This window comes from Pseudoliparis swirei, chromosome 3 (assembly GCF_029220125.1).
Source record: "Pseudoliparis swirei isolate HS2019 ecotype Mariana Trench chromosome 3, NWPU_hadal_v1, whole genome shotgun sequence".
NCBI classification, from domain to species: domain Eukaryota; kingdom Metazoa; phylum Chordata; class Actinopteri; order Perciformes; family Liparidae; genus Pseudoliparis; species Pseudoliparis swirei.
In genome coordinates, this window is record NC_079390.1 from 25,483,736 (window position 1) to 25,504,427 (window position 20,692).

The 20,692-nt window shown below is 46.8% G+C and overlaps 3 protein-coding genes across 5 annotated transcripts; 1 reads left to right on the top strand and 2 right to left on the bottom strand.

Moving 5' to 3' along the window:
* The first annotated feature begins 1,393 nt into the window (after positions 1-1,393).
* Positions 1,394-3,384, top strand: nhp2 (NHP2 ribonucleoprotein homolog (yeast)). Of its 2 annotated transcripts, none has more exons than XM_056409192.1 (5): positions 1,394-1,645; positions 2,438-2,507; positions 2,591-2,696; positions 2,881-3,021; positions 3,191-3,384. In XM_056409192.1, the coding sequence occupies exons 1-4, from the start codon at positions 1,480-1,482 to the stop codon at positions 3,004-3,006; spliced, it is 468 nt and encodes a 155-aa protein (XP_056265167.1). In that variant the 5' UTR covers positions 1,394-1,479; the 3' UTR covers positions 3,007-3,021; positions 3,191-3,384. The 2 variants fall into 2 exon arrangements, with proteins under 2 accessions (XP_056265167.1, XP_056265157.1); XM_056409182.1 differs by having other exon boundaries at positions 1,395-1,645; positions 2,881-3,050.
* Positions 3,385-6,553: 3,169 nt separating this feature from the next.
* foxi3a (forkhead box I3a) lies at positions 6,554-7,758 on the bottom strand. The gene is made up of 2 exons (XM_056440127.1): positions 7,326-7,758; positions 6,554-7,213 (listed from the first exon to the last, which is right to left on the bottom strand). The coding sequence occupies exons 1-2, from the start codon at positions 7,756-7,758 to the stop codon at positions 6,738-6,740; spliced, it is 909 nt and encodes a 302-aa protein (XP_056296102.1). The 3' UTR covers positions 6,554-6,737.
* Positions 7,759-9,776: 2,018 nt separating this feature from the next.
* On the bottom strand, positions 9,777-20,119 carry lcp2a (lymphocyte cytosolic protein 2a). Of its 2 annotated transcripts, none has more exons than XM_056411788.1 (21): positions 19,862-20,119; positions 18,526-18,588; positions 17,994-18,040; positions 17,240-17,305; positions 16,912-16,937; positions 16,590-16,639; positions 16,328-16,517; positions 16,082-16,167; positions 15,937-15,970; positions 15,726-15,803; positions 15,581-15,606; positions 15,473-15,492; positions 14,370-14,456; positions 14,270-14,288; positions 14,184-14,193; positions 12,882-12,927; positions 12,453-12,505; positions 12,146-12,222; positions 11,880-11,954; positions 10,323-10,472; positions 9,777-10,202 (listed from the first exon to the last, which is right to left on the bottom strand). In XM_056411788.1, the coding sequence occupies exons 1-21, from the start codon at positions 19,937-19,939 to the stop codon at positions 10,053-10,055; spliced, it is 1,431 nt and encodes a 476-aa protein (XP_056267763.1). In that variant the 5' UTR covers positions 19,940-20,119; the 3' UTR covers positions 9,777-10,052. The 2 variants fall into 2 exon arrangements, with proteins under 2 accessions (XP_056267763.1, XP_056267762.1); XM_056411787.1 differs by having other exon boundaries at positions 17,219-17,305.
* Between the last annotated feature and the right edge of the window lie 573 nt (positions 20,120-20,692).

A 20,692-nucleotide genomic window follows, 5' to 3' on the forward strand; every position in this document is an offset into this window, starting at 1 on the left:
GTTCACCTCCGGAAACCTTGTTACGACTTTTACTTCCTGTAGATCAGGGTCTCAACACGTCGATCGCGACCTGCCAGTCGATCGCGGCGTAGTGTCGGTAGATCAATGACATTAAAGAGATTAGCCCGCCCCCTGACATGTTCTCTATAGCACGTCTTTGTTCTTTTATTAAACTAAACGTCTGTTGTTGATCGTATCTGCACAGCAGCATGTCATATCTGTCTCTTCGCGTTGCGTTAACACTTATCGATCTCCGTCTCGCGCGCCACAGAGCTCCGTGCGCGCGCATCGGGACCGAGCAAAACAAAAGTCACTTGTCAATCTGTCCACCTGTCCGGGCCGGTGAGGTTTCAGCTTTGCAGCGGTGTCCCCGCCGTCCCTTTCATCACGGCCCAGTTCATGAAGAAAACCCACACAGTCAGTTTGCCTCAGCAGCTGCTAGAGGAAGACTAGAGGCCTTTAGATTGTATCATGGTGGAGTTAATGGTTGACAAACAAGAGAAAAATGCTCTGTTTAACCCTCCTGTTACCTTTACATTTACTAACATATTTTACCCTCGGGGTCAATTTGACCCCAGCAATTAAAACCTCCAGAAAATTATTAGAATTAATATTGCTTCCCAAGTTTAAGTGTGAGGTACTTTATGTTTGTTTGTTGACTACCTAAATAGCCCTTTAAATAAATAAAAAGTTGATATTTCTTATATGTTTGACAGTGAAAACCAGCCTGGGGTCAAATTGACCCCAAAGAACACCGACATTAAACATTGAATGGGGTCAAATTGACCCAAAGGTAACAGGAGGGTTAAACATTCTGTTTAGGATGAAGATGTATTAATGTTCCATATGGAAGAAAACTGCTAAATAACTGCTGAGTTGCAGCACCATTGTATAGAAGAATGTATAAATGTATATATCCGTCTTTTGTCATAAATCTCTATGTTCTCACAAAATATACCGAGAATATCGGTAATATGTGATTAATCATGATTAATCCACAAAAACCTGTGATTAATCCGATTAAAAATTGTAATCGTTTCACAGCCCTAAAAAAAAAATATCTTTCTATATATATATGTATATCTATATATAAATATCTATAGAAATAAATATATATATGTGTATATATATAAATAAAGATATATAAGTATGAATGTATAATTTCCTTTACTAATATTTATTATTGTTTATTTTAGTTGTGTTCTTCTTTCTACACATTGTTTTCATATATATATATATATATATTTATGTATATATAAAATAAATATAACAAAAAAGATGAAAACACAGTTCCGTGCAGTTGCAGCCTGGTCATTTATTTTGAAAGGGCCGATGCTACCTCCGGTCCGCCAGGATCGCTGTAGTCTAATCCGGTCAGACCAAACCGCAGAAGAAGAATCTCACACACGTGTCGGCCCCTCGCGAGCAGCAGCAGCAGAAGGATCGGAGTCAAGCGCGGATCGATTCATTTGATCAGAAATGACGAAGACGAAGAAGGAGAAGGTGTCCGCGGTGGAGCCGGAGGCCGCGGTGGCCGACGGGAACGAGAAGTCCTACCACGAGCTCATCGCCAACGTGAACCCCATCGCGCAGCCGCTGGCCTCGCGCAAGCTCAGCAAGAAGCTCTACAAGTGCGTGAAGAAAGGTGAGAAGGAGCCCGACCCCGGGTCCTAACGCCGACGGGTTACGGTCGGTCACCCACATCGTGTTTTAATCTTCCGATTCATTCGCCTTAAATCGATCAACGAAACGTCCTCCTGTCACGAAGGAGTAGCGTCTCTGCACACGGTTCAGTGGCGAGGTCAAAGAACTACACGTTAAAGAACTACACGTTTCAATGGCGACGTTAAAGACCTATACGGTTCAGAGGTTAAGGAACTACACGTTTCAGAGGTTAAAGAACTACACGTTTCAATGGCGACGTTAAAGACCTATACGTTTCAGAGGTTAAGGAACTACACGTTTCAATGGAGACGTTAAAGACCTATACGTTTCAGAGGTTAAAGAACTACACGTTTCAATGGAGACGTTAAAGACCTATACGTTTCAGAGGTTAAAGAACTACACGTTTCAATGGAGACGTTAAAGACCTATACGGTTCAGAGGTTAAGGAACTACACGTTTCAGAGGTTAAAGAACTACACGTTTCAATGGAGACGTTAAAGACCTATACGTTTCAGAGGTTAAAGAACTACACGTTTCAATGGAGACGTTAAAGACCTATACGTTTCAGAGGTTAAAGAACTACACGTTTCAATGGAGACGTTAAAGACCTATACGGTTCAGAGGTTAAGGAACTACACGTTTCAGAGGTTAAAGAACTACACGTTTCAATGGCGACGTTAAAGACCTATACGGTTCAGAGGTTAAGGAACTATACGTTTCAGAGGTTAAAGAACTACACGTTTCAGGATGATTCTCCATGTTTTTGTTCCAGCTTCCAAAGTGAAGAACATCCGCAGAGGAGTGAAAGAAGTCCAGAAGTTCATCAACAAGGGGGAGAAAGGGTGAGAGTCCGCCGCGGTGCGTTCAGGGACCTCGATGCGTTCAGGGACCTCAGCGTGCCGTGACCGTTGTCTCGTCTCCGCAGCATCGTGGTGATGGCCGGCGACACGCTGCCCATCGACGTGTACTGCCACCTGCCCGTCATGTGCGAGGACCGCAGCCTGCCCTACGCCTACATCCCCTCCAAAGGGGTGAGTCCGGGTCCGGGTCTTCCTCCAGACTGCCTAGTTATTCCAAATGTCATAATACTCTTTATCATGAGTACAGATGTGCAAAGGACCGGTTCTTTAAACCCGTTTTGTCTGGCTTGCTGGCGGCCATGTTTGTGTAGTCGTGTGACTAAGCGACAGCTTCTGATTGGCTCTCTGGTTTCAGGATCTGGGTGCTTCTGCCGGCTCCAAGAGGCCGACCTGCGTGATCCTGATCAAGCCCCACGAGGACTACCAGGAGGCCTACGATGAGTGTGTGTTGGAGGTGTCCCGCCTGCCCAAACCGCTCTGAGGCTTTAGCCAATCGGTGAGCAGCGCTGAGGCTTCGGCCAATCGGTGAGCAATAAACACGACGGGCTCGGCTAGCAGTTTCTCTCTGCTCCTAGTCATTGTGCTAAGCTAGGCTACCAGTTCTTGTTCAGACTAAACAAACTGTAATACATGTCCCTCATTAAAATGTTGTTGTTGTTGTGCAGGTCGACGGCGAGACACAAAGACGCCGGACAGAAAACTGTAAATACTTCCTGGTTTTAAGGTGTCGGACTGTAAAATAACCTTTTGATCACAGCAAATGTTTATTTTCTACGACTGTTTTTCTTTTTCATTAAATCCTGAATGGACTAGTTTGTGTTGAAACATTTTTATTTGTAATTAAAGGAACGTGAACCCACTTCCGTCTGGCGCCTCTTTACCCACTGAACAACCGTTAAAGCTCATTTTAGAACCCGTTTGTAATATTAATGTTTAACGCTGGACTAACTTCAGGTGTGATGCTGACCTTTGACCTCTGCTCTACGGTCTTCTGCTGGTGGGAGGACGGCTGCTGCTGGACAGTCACAGCGTCAGCTGGAACACAAGAGCATGAAAACCACATGTTGTAATATACTTTTTTTTTTTTTGTCAAAGTGTTTTCTGTCAAATATGTTTTCCCACCAAATAAGAGACAGAGATGATGTCATGATATTACGGATCAAGCATTCTGGGATGGATGCAAATGAGGAATTAACTTTAACCATTTTAGTTTTCAAACAATATTTACTATAGTTTAGTCTGTTTTTCAAGAACAGAATGTCATTTGTATATAAATAAACAAGTATATCGATATATATATTTATATTGATATAGTTCATTTATAGTTTGTTTTTACATGTAGTTTGTTTTTATAGATATAAACTGACTGACTAACGGCAGTGTGCTTCAGAAGAGTAATGTGGGCGGTCCTTAGTGATTTCCTGAGTGTTCATTGGTTAGTTTCAACATTTTGACAGACACACTATTCAACCAATCACGTTGAGGGGCGGAGCTCGACACAGACCTCACACGGCACGTCGAAGCTCTCGGCTCGCTGTGTGAGTCACGTAGGATCTCGTGAGAAGAAGAACCCGGAAGTAGAACGTCTACAGAAGACGGCAACCTCAGAACCATATTGATGAGCCGTTTCATCGAAGCATGAACATAACCGTCACGTGACCCCCGTAAACACAGAGAAGACGTCATTAATACATGTTTAATCATAATAGTATTCATACCGTCTAAAGACCCTCCAGACGGTTAAGCTGTAAACTTGAGGTTTCATTCATGTTTCCAAAAAAACAAAACATTTCTTTGGCTTGTAAACTTTGAGATCGTTTAAAAGCTGATGTCATGGTTTTAAACGATCTCCAAGAGACACGATCTCCTTCCAGCCCGACGGAGCTCCACACGGCGAGGAGTCACGCTACCTCCACCCCAGGGACTTGTCCTGCGTCACAGGTACCGCACAATGAGGTAAGTGTGCTGTTTGTTTACACTGCATACGCCTCAAGACACACACACACACAGACACACACACAGACAGAGACACACAGACACACACACAGACAGAGACACACACACAGAGACACACAGACACAGACAGAGACACACAGACACAGACAGACAGACACACACACAGACAGACACACACACACAGACAGACACACACACACAGAGACACACAGACAGAGACACACAGAGACACACAGACAGAGACACACAGACACACACAGACACACACAGACAGAGACACACACACACAGACACACACACAGACAGAGACACACAGACACAGACAGACAGACACACACACAGACACACACAGACAGACACACACACAGAGACACACAGACACACAGACAGACACACACACAGACACACACACACACACACACAGACACAGACAGACACACACACAGACAGAGACACACACACAGACACACACACACAGACACACACACAGACACACAGACACACACACAGACACACACAGAGACACACACACAGACACACACACAGACAGAGACACACACACAGAGACACACAGACAGAGACACACAGACACACACAGAGACACAGACAGACACACACACACAGAGACACAGAGACACACAGACACACACAGACAGAGACACACAGACACACACAGACAGAGACACACACACAGACACACACACAGACACACACACAGACACACACAGACACACACACAGACACACACAGAGACACACACACAGACACACACAGACACACACACAGACACACACAGACAGACAGAGACACACAGAGACACACAGACAGAGACACACAGACACACAGAGACACACAGACAGAGACACACACACAGAGACACACAGAGACACACACACAGACAGAGACACACACACAGACAGACACACACACACAGAGACACACAGACAGAGACACACAGAGACACACAGACACAGACAGACAGACACACACAGAGACACACCGACACACAGACACACACACACAGAGACACACAGACAGAGACACACAGACACACACAGACAGAGACACACAGAGACACACAGACAGAGACACACAGACAGACACACAGACAGAGACACACAGAGACACACACACACACACAAACACACACAGACAGAGACACACAGACACACACAGACAGAGACACACAGACAGACACACACAGACAGACACACACAAAGAGACACACAGACAGAGACACAGAGACACACACACAGACAGAGACACACAGAGACACACAGACACACACAGACAGACAGACACACACAGACAGAGACACACAGACACACACAGACACACACAGACAGAGACACACAGACAGAGACACACAGACACACACAGACACACACACACAGACAGACACACACACACACACAGACAAAGACACACAGACAGACAGAGACACACACACAGAGACACACAGACACAGACAGACAGACACACACACACATACACACACACACAGACACACACACACAGAGACACACACACACAGACAGACACACACAGACACACACAGACACAAACAGACACAGACAGACACAGACACACACACACAGAGACACACACAGACAGACAGACACACACAGACAGACACACACAGACACTCTCTCCCTCATGTTGTGTAAACAGCTGTATTGATCTATTGATCTGTTGATCATCCTGACGAGTCAACATGAAGCTGTTTTAAACTCTAATACTTCAAGGATTAAAGTGCATTAAGTTATATTTATTTATATATAATCTATATTGAGTAAAAGTCTCTGACATGTTTTGTACTTAAGTATCAAAAGTACTTTCCTGATATTAAATGTACTTAAGTATTGAAAGTAAAAGCTGTCAATAAAAAGCAGTCAGAATGAAGTTTATTCTTGTAAGTCCTGAGGACAAGAGTTGAGTTATAATGATAACAATCATGACAATCATCATCATCATCATCATCATGGATTCCAGTAGCTAACGTTGTGATGTTTAACGTGATGGTGTACCTGCGTTCCCCGAAGCCCCACCGGACCCAAGTGAGGGCTGTGTAAACGGTTTGGAGAAGAAGAAAACACAAAATATTTATTAATATTTATTAATATTTTAAACACATTCAATTCATATTCACGCTGTAAAAAACATTCACCCACTTTGGTCAGTTTAGAAAAAAGATAAATACAAACAAAGTACATAAATACTCTCACATCCGTTTCCTCCTCCTCCTCCTCCTCCTCCTCAGAGGAGCGCCCCCCCGTAGAAGCCGCACTGGGCCTCCAGCTGCTGGGCCTCCTGCAGGTCCGGCAGGAAGCAGGACTCCGTCTGCAGGTCCACGTAGAGCGAGGAGCTGCTGGGGTCCCACCGGGGCCCCCCGGAGCCGGGGCGGGAGGAGAACCCCAGAGGAGGAGGCGGGGAGGAGAGGTCCGGTACCTGCATGAACGGTGAGGGGGAGCCGGCGTGAGGAGGAGGAGGAGGAGGAGGAGGAGGAGGCAGGAAGCCGCCAAGGGCTCCGTCTGAGAGCTCCGGGAACTCACTGCTGCCACCCATGCCGCTGTGCATGCTGGGAAGTTTAGGGCTGAGCCCTGATGAGGAGGAGGAGGAAGGTGTCTTCACAGTGGGCATGCTCTCCGCCTTCCTCTTCCTCTTGCGGCGAAAGTTTCCGTTGTCCAACATCTTCTCACAGTTTGTGTCCAGAGTCCAGTAGCTTCCTTTTCCTGTAGAGAGGAGAAGGAGGAAGAGGAAATGCAGGAGGAGGAGGGCAAGAGGAGGAACATTAGTGTAAGCACACACACTCCTCTCCTCAGTCGGTCAGTGGGCGTGGCTCACCCGGGTCGCCCTGCGGCCGCAGAACCTTCCGGAAGCAGCTGTTGAGCGACAGGTTGTGGCGGACGGCGTTCTGCCAGCCGTAGAACGGGAAGCGGTCGGCCACGGAGTCGTAGATCTGGCTGAGCGTCAGCCGGCCGCCCGGAGCGCTCTGGATCGCCATGGCGATGAGGGCGGAGTAGGAGTACGGGGGGCGGACCGGGCGCTGGAGGGAGGCCCAGGGGCCCCCGAAGAGGGGGGGGAGCAGGGCCACCAGGGCTGGGGGGGGTCCTGGTTCCCCATAGACGGGGCCCGGGTCTGGGCAGGAGAAGCAGTGGTAGGGGTCCCTGTGGGTCCACGGGGGCCCCCCCAGACTGGCCTCAGGAGGGCTGTAGAGGCCCAGAGACCAGAGCCCCCTCGGGGGGGAAAGCCGTGGCTCGGGGACGAAGGACGCCATGCTGGTCTAATGCTGCCGTGCTGCTGCTCACCGGAGGGACTTGTAGCCTGCTGCCCCGCCCACGGACCAGCTGATTGGCTGTCTGACACACACACACATTCACATGCATAAGTGTGTGTTGGGGGTTGATTTGAATAAGTGCTGGCTGAATTCCCCCCTCAGGCAGATAAGAGAATTTAATGAGGTATGTCACACACACTCCACACACACATACACTAAGCTTGACAGCGTCTGAAACTGAATATGAATCTGAAACTTCTGGTTATTAATCGGTGAGGTGGGAGGAGACAAAGAGGCCTCCAGGTCCCTGAAGAGGACAGAGAAGAGGAGGAGAGTGAAGAGGACAGAGAAGAGGAGAGTGAAGAGGACAGAGAAGAGGACAGAGAAGAGGACAGAGAAGAGGACAGAGAAGTGGACAGAGAAGAGGACAGAGAAGAGGACAGAGAAGAGAGTGAAGAGGACAGAGAAGAGGACAGAAGAGGACAGAGAAGAGGACAGAGAAGAGGACAGAGAAGAGGAGAGTGAAGAGGAGAGTGAAGAGGAGTGAAGAGGACAGAGAAGAGGAGAGTGAAGAGGAGAGTGAAGAGGACAGAGAAGAGGAGAGTGAAGAGGACAGAGAAGAGGAGAGAAGAGGACAGAGAAGAGGACAGAGAAGAGGAGAGTGAAGAGGAGAGTGAAGAGGAGTGAAGAGGACAGAGAAGAGGAGAGTGAAGAGGAGAGAGAAGAGGACAGAGAAGAGGAGAGTGAAGAGGAGAGAAGAGGACAGAGAAGAGGAGAGTGAAGAGGACAGAGAAGAGGAGAGTGAAGAGGACAGAGAAGAGGAGAGTGAAGAGGACAGAGAAGAGGAGAGTGAAGAGGAGAGTGAAGTGTCTCTCGACTCTCTCCAGACTCCCAGAGCTCCAGCTGTGAGGCGTCGCTCTATTGTTCTCAGAACAATAGAGCATTAAAGAGTCACAACAAACACAAGAGAGACGGAAGGAGCAGAGCAGCACCACCAGTACTTTAGAGGTACTTTAGAGGTTCTTTAGAGGTACTTTCGAGGTACTTTAGAGGTTCTTTAGAGAGACTTTAGAGGTACTTTAGAGAGACTTTAGAGAGACTTTAGAGGTACTTTCGAGGTACTTTAGAGAGACTAAAGGTACTTTAGAGGTACTTTAGAGAGACTTTAGAGGTACTTTCGAGAGACTTTCGAGGTACTTTAGAGAGACTTTCGAGGTACTTTAGAGAGACTTTAGAGGTACACTACCGTTCAAAAGTTTGGGATCACTTAGAAATGACTTTATTTTTCAAAGAAAAGCACTTTTTTTCAATAAAGATAACATTAAATTAATCAGAAATACACTCTCTACATTGTTAATGTGGTAAATGACTATTCTAGGTGAAACGTCTGGTTTCTAATGAAATATCTCCAGAGGTGTATAGAGGCCCATTTCCATCAACTATCACGCCAGTGTTCTGATGGTACATTGTGTTTGCTAATCGCCTTAGAAGACTAATGTCTGATTAGAAAACCCGTGCAATTATGTGAGCACAGCTGAAAACAGTTATGCTGGTGATATAAGCTACAACTGGCCTTCCTTTGAGCTTGAAGTTTGTAGAACAAAATTAATACTTCAAATATTAATCATTATTTCTAACCTTGTCAAAGTCTTGACTATATTTTGTATTCATTTGATAAATAAAAGTGTGATTTTTCATGGAAGACACGAAATTGTCTGGGTGATCCCAAACTTTTGAACGGTAGTGTACTTTAGAGGTACTTTAGAGAGACTTTAGAGGTACTTTAGAGAGTCTTTAGAGAGACTTTGTAGAGACTTTGTAGATACCTTCCTGTAGTTACTTGAAAACAGCCTTTCAAAATAAAGGTTCAAATTGAGGTTCAAATGAATCATGGTTGATGTCTCTTGTTTCTCTCCAGCTCTGCCCTGTTGGCAGAAGATTATATACAGAATGGCTCTGAAGCCACGCCCCCACTTCTCCCTCTCTATCCTGAAACATTAATAAACAAACAATCGATGGTAAATACAATCAAGGAACTTGGGATTTATTCAGCTCAGCTTCTTACATGAACAGTTTGAATCCTGAATCTACTTTAATGTTGTACAAATACAGCGTTCACACACCTACTTGTACTTGTAATTCACACATATTTACAACCTAAAACTTTTAAAGAGACAAAAAGTAAATATTACAGTTTTAGAAAATAAGCAAATGAAGCAACGTGTGCACAAATCAGACGTTTGAACTAATTCTGACTTTTTTGTTTTTTTCTTTGGTTTAGTTCTGTGACCCCATCAGGACCGTTGCTGCCTGCTCATCTGGTCCCCGGCCGGGTCGGCCAGCTGACACTGGTTCTGCTGTCCGGAGGCGCGGTTCTTGGCGTCGATGAGGAGCAAAGGATTCTGGGAGTAATGAGCGACGATGCCGCTCACTGAGGGGAAGAGCTGCAGGGACGGGAAGACAGGTGAGTACAGGTGAGCTCCTTTATCTGCACACTGAACACAGACACACGGGGAACAGGACGAGTACCGCTGCCCTTCCTCTCGTGTCCACTAGGGGCGTACCTCCTGCACTTTGAGGCCTGTCCCCAGCAGGAAGTGTTGCTGCTGCTGCCGGACCTGGATGTTGAAGACCTTCTGCTGGTAGAGCACCATGAGGGTGAAGGGCTGCAGGGGCTGCTGCTGGCTGCTGTCCCTCACCACGAAGGCCCCGTCCTACACACACACACACACATATCACATCACACACACATATCACATCACACACACACACACACACACACACACACACACACACATCACACACACACACACATATCACATCACACACACACACACACACACACACACATATCACATCACATCACACACACACACACATCACATATCACATCACACACACATATCACATCACACACACACACATATACATCACATATACACACACACATATATATATCACATATCACACATATATATTACACACACACATATATACATATATATTACATCACACACACACATATATATCACATCACACACATACATATATCACACACATATATATTACACACACACATTTCACATCACACATATCACATCACACACACACACACACACACACATATCACATCACATCACATCACACACACACACACACACATATCACATCACACACACATATCACATCACACACACACACACACACACATATCACATCACACACATACACACACACACACACACACACATATCACATCACACATTACATCACACACACACACACACATATCACATATTACATTACACACACACACACATACATATATATCATTACACATATCACATCACACACATATACATATATATTACATTACACATATACATACACACACACAGACACACATATACATACACACACACATACACATACACATACATCACACACACACACACACACACACACATCACATCACACACATCACACACATACACACACACATACACACATACATATACACATCACACATACAAATACATACATACACACACATATATCACACACACATATACATACATACACATCACATACACATATCACATCACACACACACATATACACACATACATCACATCACACATATACATATATACATCACACATCACACATATACATCACACATACACACACATATAATACATCACACACATCACACATAACACACATAATAATCACACACATATCACACATATACACACATAATACACACACACACATACATCACATCATACACATATATACACACACACATCACACATACACAATAACACATTACACACACATCACACACACATCACACAACACACACACACACATCACACACACACAACACATCACACACACACACACATCACACACACACAACACAAATACAAACACACAACCCAACACAAATACACACACAACACACATCAAAACACACACACACAAACACATCACACACACAACACAAACACAACACACGTGAGGACTACATCATGTGTCAGGAAATACATTTCCCATGATGCTTCAGTGGGTCACACTGAAGACAACAGGAAGTGTTTCCTTGAGGTCTTTGTTACCTTGTTGACTCGCCTCAGACATCCTTCAGCTTGACCTCTGGTGACCTTGCCCACGTACCAGCGCGGATCCAGCTCCTACACACAGTACACATGTCAGTACTACACACTGAGTTTGAGGCGTCATGGTCTTGGGGGTCAGGAGAGGACCTAACATCTGGAGCAGAGTCTCTTTGTGAGGACACACACACGCCGAGAGGTCCGCCTGTGGTTCAAGGTCCCCACACGACCACACAGACAAACGTGTGCGTAGGAGTGTGTGTTGCTACCTGTGTGTTTAGGGACGCAGGTGGAGGAGGACGGAGCGACTGGGATGCTACCAAGCTGCTTCTGTGTCTGGTCATCGCTGCACACACACACACACAAACACACACACACACAAACACACACACTCACACACACACACACTCAGAAAATGCTCATGAATACATATTTAAATGTCGTAGTACTGTTTCATACGGCTTTATATATATATATATATCTATATGTATAGATATAGATATATATTTATATCTAGATATAGATGTAGATGTGGATGTAGATGTATAGGAAGTAGAGTGGCGTGGTGGTTCATACCGGCCGGCAGCTTGTGGGTCAGAGGTCCTGCAGACGCAGCGCTGGGCGGCAAACTGCTCAGACAAGAGAAACAGGATGCTCATGAACCGTGATGGTGGACCAGGCCAAGCCCTCCACACACAAGGTCACACACAAGGTCACACACAAGGCCACACACAAGGCCACACACAAGGTCACCGCGACATTACACAACATGCAGAAAGGGCTTGGCGTCCCCCAGGGCTCTGCTCTGGTAGTCCTGCTTTAGTTAGCGGATTCACCAAATGACATGTTATCATCTGTCTGCTTCCTGTTTTATTGTGGAAGATCAACTCAAAGACTTCTATGTTTCTGTGTTTCTATGTTTCTGTGTTTCTATGTTTCCTTCATCGTAGTTCAAACTGAAGTGGGCCCACAGCTGAACCCTGTGGGACTCCGGTTGTTTCCCACCTGTCTCCTGGCTGTGAAGGGAGGGAGGAGCTGCTGTGTTTCAGAGCTGAAGAGAGAGAGACATTAAAGAAGAGACACATTAAAGAAGAGAGGAAGAGAGACACATTAAAGAAGCGAGAGAGACACTAAAGAAGAGAGAGAGACATTAAAGAAGAGAGACACATTAAAGAAGAGAGAGAGAGACATTAAAGAAGAGAGAGACATTAAAGAAGAGAGAGACATTAAAGAAGAGAGACACATTAAAGAAGAGAGAGAGAGAGACACATTAAAGAAGAGAGAGAGCCATGAAAGAAGAGAGAGAGAGACACTAAAGAAGAGAGAGACATGAAAGAAGAGAGAGAGACATTAAAGAAGAGACACTAAAGAAGAGAGAGAGACATTAAAGAAGAGAGAGACATGAAAGAAGAGAGAGAGACACTAAAGAAGAGAGAGACATTAAAGAGAAGAGAGAGACATTAAAGAAGAGAGAGACATTAAAGAAGAGAGAGAGACATTAAAGAAGAGAGAGACATTAAAGAAGAGAGAGAGACATTAAAGAAGAGAGAGAGACATTAAAGAAGAGAGAGACATTAAAGAAGAGAGAGACACTAAAGAAGAGAGAGAGACACTAAAGAAGAGAGAGACATTAAAGAAGAGAGAGAGACACTAAAGAAGAGAGAGACACATTAAAGAAGAGAGAGAGACACTAAAGAAGAGAGAGACATTAAAGAAGAGAGAGGGACATTAAAGAAGAGAGACACATTAAAGAAGAGAGAGACATTAAAGAAGAGAGAGACATTAAAGAAGAGAGAGAGACACTAAAGAAGAGAGAGACATTAAAGAAGAGAGAGAGACATTAAAGAAGAGAGAGACATGAAAGAAGAGAGAGAGACACTAAAGAAGAGAGACACATTAAAGAAGAGAGAGGGACATTAAAGAAGAGAGAGACACTAAAGAAGAGAGAGACACTAAAGAAGAGAGAGACACTAAAGAAGAGAGAGACACATTAAAGAAGAGAGAGACATGAAAGAAGAGAGAGAGACACTAAAGAAGAGAGAGGGACATTAAAGAAGAGAGACAGACATTAAAGAAGAGAGAGACATGAAAGAAGAGAGAGAGACATTAAAGAAGAGAGAGGGGCATTAAAGAAGAGAGAGACATGAAAGAAGAGAGAGAGACACTAAAGAAGAGAGAGGGGCATTAAAGAAGAGAGAGAGACACTAAAGAAGAGAGAGAGACATTAAAGAAGAGAGAGACACTATAGAAGAGAGAGAGACACTAAAGAAGAGAGAGACATTAAAGAAGAGAGAGAGACAGCCTCACCTTCGTTGTGCTGAAGAGAAGAGAAGAGGTCGATCAGAGGTCGTTGGGGTCAATGAATCATAAACATCTGAATAAAGCTCACTTACCTCTCTCCTCACATCGGACCTGTAGAACAACAACAACAACAACAAGCGGGTTACTAGCAGCAGCTTCAGTCTGACTCCAGATCAGCGTTAAGATGGCGACCTGTTGGGAGGAGGCCGGGCGGAGGAGCTGCTCCTGAGGACCGGTGGCTTGGACCAGGTGGGGGGGTCGGGGGAGTCCATCTGAGGCCTGACACAGGGACAGATGATGAAGCAGGACACACCCTCCTCTTCTTCAGAACCATGAGGTCTCTAAACTGAAGCCAGACGACTCGCCCTGTGAGAGGCCTGAGGGACGAGGCCCCTGAGGGACCAGACCCCTGATGGGATGAGGCCCCCTGATGGGACGAGGCCCCTGAGGGACCAGACCCCTGATGGGATGAGACCCTTGAGGCACGAGGCCCCTGAGGGACCAGACCCCTGATGGGACGAGGCCCCTGAGGGACCAGACCCCTCGGGGGACCAGACCCCCTGATGGGACGAGGCCCCTGAGGGACCAGACCCCTCGGGGGACCAGACCCCCTGATGGGACGAGGCCCCTGAGGGACCAGGCCCCTCGGGGGACCAGACCCCTGATGGGACGAGGCCCCTGAGGGACCAGACCCCTGATGGGACGAGGCCCTGAGGACCAGACCTCGGGGACCAGACCCCCTGATGGGACGAGGCCCCTGAGGGACCAGACCCCTGATGGGATGAGGCCCCTGAGGGACCAGACCCCTGATGGGACCAGACCCCCTGATGGGACGAGGCCCCTGAGGGACCAGACCCCTCGGGGGACCAGACCCCCTGATGGGACGAGGCCCCTGAGGGACCAGACCCCCTGATGGGACGAGGCCCCTGAGGGACCAGACCCCTCGGGGGACCAGACCCCCTGATGGGACGAGGCCCCTGAGGGACCAGACCCCCTGATGGGACGAGGCCCCTGAGGGACCAGACCCCTCGGGGGACCAGACCCCCTGATGGGATGAGGCCCCTGAGGGACCAGACCCCTCGGGGGACCAGACCCCCTGATGGGACGAGGCCCCTGAGGGACCAGACCCCTCGGGGGACCAGACCCCCTGATGGGATGAGGCCCCTGACGGACGAGGCCCCTCGGGGGATGAGACCCTTGAGGCGCTGAAGGCTCTGGACCTCGTGGGTCTGTCTGGGGCCCCAGCACAGGGCCCTGTGGGGCCCCTTATTCCCTCCACGGTGGTTTGGACTCACCTGTGAGGACGAGGGCCCGGCTGAGAGGAGACAGACATTCAGATCATTAATACCACTCCCAGTGAGGTACAGGTCTCATGTGTGAGGAGCAGAACCATGGGGCCTCACCGTGTGGGCCGCGTGGCGCTGAGGGCCTGAGGGGACACGGTCACGTCATATTATCTCAGCTCTGGGATGGACTTCCTGTCTGGAGCCATGACATCATGACCAGCAACAGGATTACATAACAAGCAGCCTCTGGGTTCAGGTCTACCTCTGATGGGGGGCGGGGGCGCTCCAGAACCTCGACCCGGTTTGTTGCATCGAAAGATCTGCGGCGGTCCTGAAGGAGCTGAGCACAGAACCACGGGTCAGGCTCAGGGTCAGACTCAGGGTCAGGGTCAGACTCAGGGTGGTCAGGGTCAGACTCAGGGTCAGACTCAGGGTCAGGCTCAGGGTCATGACATCAGCTCACGTGGACTCACGGTTTGGGGAGCGGTCTCTTCTGGACTCTGCTGGCTTCACACACACATGAACACACACACACACACACACACACATGAACACACACACACAGGTGGAGGTTAGTGCGCTGGCCTCATGTGTGGGCTAGGGTTGAAGGAGCCTCACCATCGGGGGGGACGGTGCAGTCAGGGTGGCGGCTGGGGGGCGGGGCGACACAGCAGGGGGCGGGCCCCTGGAGGACACATGGCTATCTACACACAGACACACACACGTGTACATGGAGTCATTGGCCACGCAGAAGGAGCCGGGAGTCGAACCCCCGGCCCGTCCTGCTGTGGCTCTGTGAATCCGGGTCGTAGGCCTGAGGCCCTGAAGGGACTCCGTGGTGCCTTCAGGGCCTCGTGGCTGTACCGATGTAGTCGCTGTCTGGGGGCGCGGGGCTGGGCTTGGGGACCAGGTCCCCCGGGGGCTCGGTGGGGGGGGGCTCGTAGTCGTTGGCCCCGTCCAGGTCTTCATTGGGGGACTCGTAGTCCCCCCCGCTGCCCTCGCCTTCATCACCGCTGAACGGGCTCTCATAGTCATCGTCGAACTCTTCATCATCCTGACGGCGGAGAGGTGGGGGAAGTATTTATGTCCTAATACCACCCTGTAGTACAAGTACAACATGACTCACAAACTCGTCTTCAGCCCAACCCTGGAGGTCAGGAGGAGCGTCTGCAGCAGCTACAGGGGGAGGAGGACACATGTATGAGTATATATGTATGTATATATATATATGTATATGCATATATACACATACATATATATATGTATATATATATATGTATAGAGAGAGAGAGTATATATGTATGGATATATACACATGTATGTGTACTCTCTCTATACATATATATACATGTATGTATATACAGTATATATACATATATATATAGAGAGAGAGTACACGTGTATATATATATACACACATATATATATATATATATAATAGTACTAACCTGGTTCATGATATTTGGGTGTTGATCTGTGACAGAAAGAAAACATTAATATTATTATTATAAATTCTCATGATTAACGACAAGATTGAATAATATTATCTGTAATTATCTCTAAAACCTAGTAATGTTAATAAAAGTGCACCCGCTACTTCAGTTAGTATTTGAGTATGTGGTACTCCTCAAAGTACTACATACTAGTACTCCATACTAGATATCACGTATACGGTTGTATTCAGTGATGTATTTGGACACAGAGCCAGGAGGAAGCTGCATGTTGTTCATCTTCCATGTGGAACAACAGACTGACCTGACAAGACCCACTGCTGACCTTTGACCGAACAGGCCTCTCCTCTGCTCCTTCCTGCTGATGTCAGCGCTGGACTTAGAGACCATCCTGACGGGAACACGGGTTACCAGAGACACGTACAGAGGCCGCTGGTTGTATAGAAGTCTATGCTTCATGTGTTAAAGCTGCATTCTCTGTCCTGACCACCAGGAGGCGACTCCTCTGGTTGTATAGAAGTCTATGCTTCATGTGTTAAAGCTGCATTCTCTCTCCTGACCACCAGGGGGCGACTCCTCTGGTTGTATAGAAGTCTATGCTTCATGTGTTAAAGCTGCATTCTCTCTCCTGACCACCAGGGGGCGACTCATCTGGTTGTATAGAAGTCTATGCTTCATGTGTTAAAGCTGCATTCTCTCTCCTGACCACCAGGGGGCGACTCATCTGGTTGTATAGAAGTATATGCTTCATGTGTTAAAGCTGCATTCTCTCTCCTGAACACCAGGGGGCGACTCATCTGGTTGTATAGAAGTATATGCTTCATGTGTTAAAGCTGCATTCTCTCTCCTGACCACCAGGGGGCGACTCATCTGGTTGTATAGAAGTATATGCTTCATGTGTTAAAGCTGCATTCTCTCTCCTGAACACCAGGGGGCATGATTTATGGTTTATGTGCTGCAGGTTCTCTACTGGTTGAATAAAGAGGATTATTGTTCATGATGCAATAATAATCAATTATCAACACTATCAATGTAGAGATCAATAATCAATGATCAGCTGATCAATGATCTGGACTCACGGAGCGTGAAGTTTGGGGAACTTCTGAAGGTCGTTGTCACTCAGATTCTAGAGGACAGAGAAACACTATTAACGTCATGATGACTAGTCTGCACCTCCTCCTCTCCTTCTCTATTTCCTCCTCTCCTTCTCTATTTCCTCCTCTCCTTCTCTACCTCCTCCTCTCCCTCTCCACCTCCTCTCCTTCTCTACCTCCTCCTCTCCTCTATTTCCTCCTCTCCTTCTCTACCTCCTCCTCCCTCTCCACCTCCTCCTCTCCTTCTCTACCTCCTCCTCTCCTTCTCTATTTCTTCCTCTCCTTCTGTACCTCCTCTTCCTCCCTCCTCTCCTCCTCCTCCTCCTCCACCTCCTCTCTCCCTCCTCTCCTCCTCCTCTCACTCTCCACCTCCTCCTCTCCTTCTCTACCTCCTCCTCTCCTTCTCTATTTCCTCCTCTCCTTCTCTACCTCCTCCTCTCACTCTCCACCTCCTCCTCTCCTTCTCTACCTCCTTCTCTTCCTCCATGTTAGTTTCTTCATATTTTAAAGGACTCACCACGAATCTGGATCCACTGATTGAGTTCTTGAGAACAACTTTATCACAACCGGAGAGATTCATCTGGAAAGAGAGTTGTCATTGATAACTGTAATATGTATATATTATATAAATAAATATATATGTATATATGTATATATACATATATATATATATATAATATATACATATATGTATATATATACATATATATGTATATATATATATAAACATATATATCTATGTACATTATAGATATAATTGAGTATCATCTGCATAACAATGAAAGTTTATGGAATGTTTCTGATGATGTTTCTCAAAGGAAGCATGAATGAGGTCAATGAGAGAGGTCCCAGGACAGAACCTTGTGGAACTCCGTGACTAACGGTGGTCATCGAGGCTACTAAGGTCTAACAAGACCAGTACAGAGAGGAGTCCTCTATCAGGACTAAGGTCTAACAAGACCAGTACAGAGAGGAGTCCTCTATCAGGACTAAGGTCTAACTAGACCAGTACAGAGAGGAGTCCTCTATCAGGACTAAGGTCTAACAAGACCAGTACAGAGAGGAGTCCTCTATCAGCACTAAGGTCTAACAAGACCAGGACAGAGAGGAGTCCTCTATCAGGACTAAGGTCTAACAAGACCACTACAGAGAGGAGTCCTCTATCAGGACTAAGGTCTAACAAGACCAGTACAGAGATGAGTCCTCTATCAGCACTAAGGTCTAACAAGACCAGGACAGAGAGGAGTCCTCTATCAGCACTAAGGTCTAACAAGACCAGTACAGAGAGGAGTCCTCTATCAGCACTAAGGTATAACAAGACCAGTACAGAGATGAGTCCTCTATCAGGACTAAGGTCTAACTAGACCAGTACATAGAGGAGTCCTCTATCAGCACTAAGGTCTAACAAGACCAGGACAGAGATGAGTCCTCTATCAGCACTAAGGTCTAACAAGACCAGGACAGAGAGGAGTCCTCTATCAGCACTAAGGTCTAACTAGACCAGTACAGAGAGGAGTCCTCTATCAGGACTAAGGTCTAACAAGACCAGTACAGAGATGAGTCCTCTATCAGGACTAAGGTCTAACAAGACCAGTACAGAGATGAGTCCTCTATCAGGACTAAGGTCTAACTAGACCAGTACAGAGAGGAGTCCTCTATCAGGACTAAGGTCTAACAAGACCAGTACAGAGATGAGTCCTCTATCAGCACTAAGGTCTAACAAGACCAGTACAGAGAGGAGTCCTCTATCAGGACTAAGGTCTAACAAGACCAGCACAGAGAGGAGTCCTCTATCAGGACTATGAATAAAGAAAGAACCACAACAACAAACAACAACAACAACAACAGCTCACCCTCTTCAGGTAGTCGGCCAGCTGCTGTGGGCTCCACCCCGTCACCTCCGCCCTGGACGGCAGCCGGTCAGAGCTCATCCTCCAAGACCAGAGACCACCTGTTCTTCTTCTTCTTCTTCTTGTTCTTCTTCTCGTTCTTCTTCTCCTTCTCCTTTAGCTCTTCTTCAGGTTCTCCTCAGCGAGAGTAGACCCTCCGTGTTCTTCACTTCCTCACGCCCGCGAGGAGCAGAGAGCAGCCGACGAGTCGCTGAGGAATCAAAATGGCTTCCTTCTCTCTTCTTCTGTCGTTCCTCCATCTCACAGGAAGTGACTGCCCCCCCCCTGACCACGCAGGAACAGTTCCACCAACAGGAACCTACAGATTCTGGATCAGTTGGGGAGCTCGGTCTGATCTCTGCAGCTCCTTAACGCTGACCTGAGGTCAGTCACTGCAGCAAGTACTACGCATGTAAGGTACTTCACTTCCCCAACATGACACGGTGTACACACATATTTACGTATATATATATGTGTATATACACATATAAATACATATCTATATGTGTTATTTAAATACATATTTCATCTGTGTTCTGAAGCCCTCTGCTCATCAGTTTATTTTTTATAGCCTGATATCACAAATTACTAATTATCCTCAGAGGGCTTTACCATCCGGACATACAGACACCCCTGACCTTTGACCTTTGACCTCACATCGGATCAGGAACAACTCCCAAGAAATAGAAAAAGACAAGAAACCTTCAGGAGAGAAGAGATGAGGAACAATAGATGTCATGTGACCAGAAGAGGAAGTAGAGTTAGTGATGTGTGATGGAGAGATGAAAGTCCAGA

Coding starts and splice junctions, on each gene's coding strand:
- nhp2 (XM_056409192.1), top strand. CDS start 1,480: ATGACGAAGACGAAGAAGGAGAAGGTGTCCGCGGTGGAGCCGGAGGCC. Junction 2,508..2,590: donor ATCAACAAGGGGGAGAAAGG/GTGAGAGTCCGC, acceptor TCGTCTCCGCAG/CATCGTGGTGATGGCCGGCG. Junction 2,697..2,880: donor CCTACATCCCCTCCAAAGGG/GTGAGTCCGGGT, acceptor CTCTGGTTTCAG/GATCTGGGTGCTTCTGCCGG.
- foxi3a (XM_056440127.1), bottom strand. CDS start 7,758: ATGGCGTCCTTCGTCCCCGAGCCACGGCTTTCCCCCCCGAGGGGGCTC. Junction 7,214..7,325: donor GCGGCCGCAGGGCGACCCGG/GTGAGCCACGCC, acceptor TCCTCTCTACAG/GAAAAGGAAGCTACTGGACT.
- lcp2a (XM_056411787.1), bottom strand. CDS start 19,939: ATGAGCTCTGACCGGCTGCCGTCCAGGGCGGAGGTGACGGGGTGGAGC. Junction 16,168..16,327: donor CCCAGACAGCGACTACATCG/GTACAGCCACGA, acceptor GTCTGTGTGTAG/ATAGCCATGTGTCCTCCAGG. Junction 10,203..10,322: donor CAGGCCTCAAAGTGCAGGAG/GTACGCCCCTAG, acceptor CCGTCCCTGCAG/CTCTTCCCCTCAGTGAGCGG.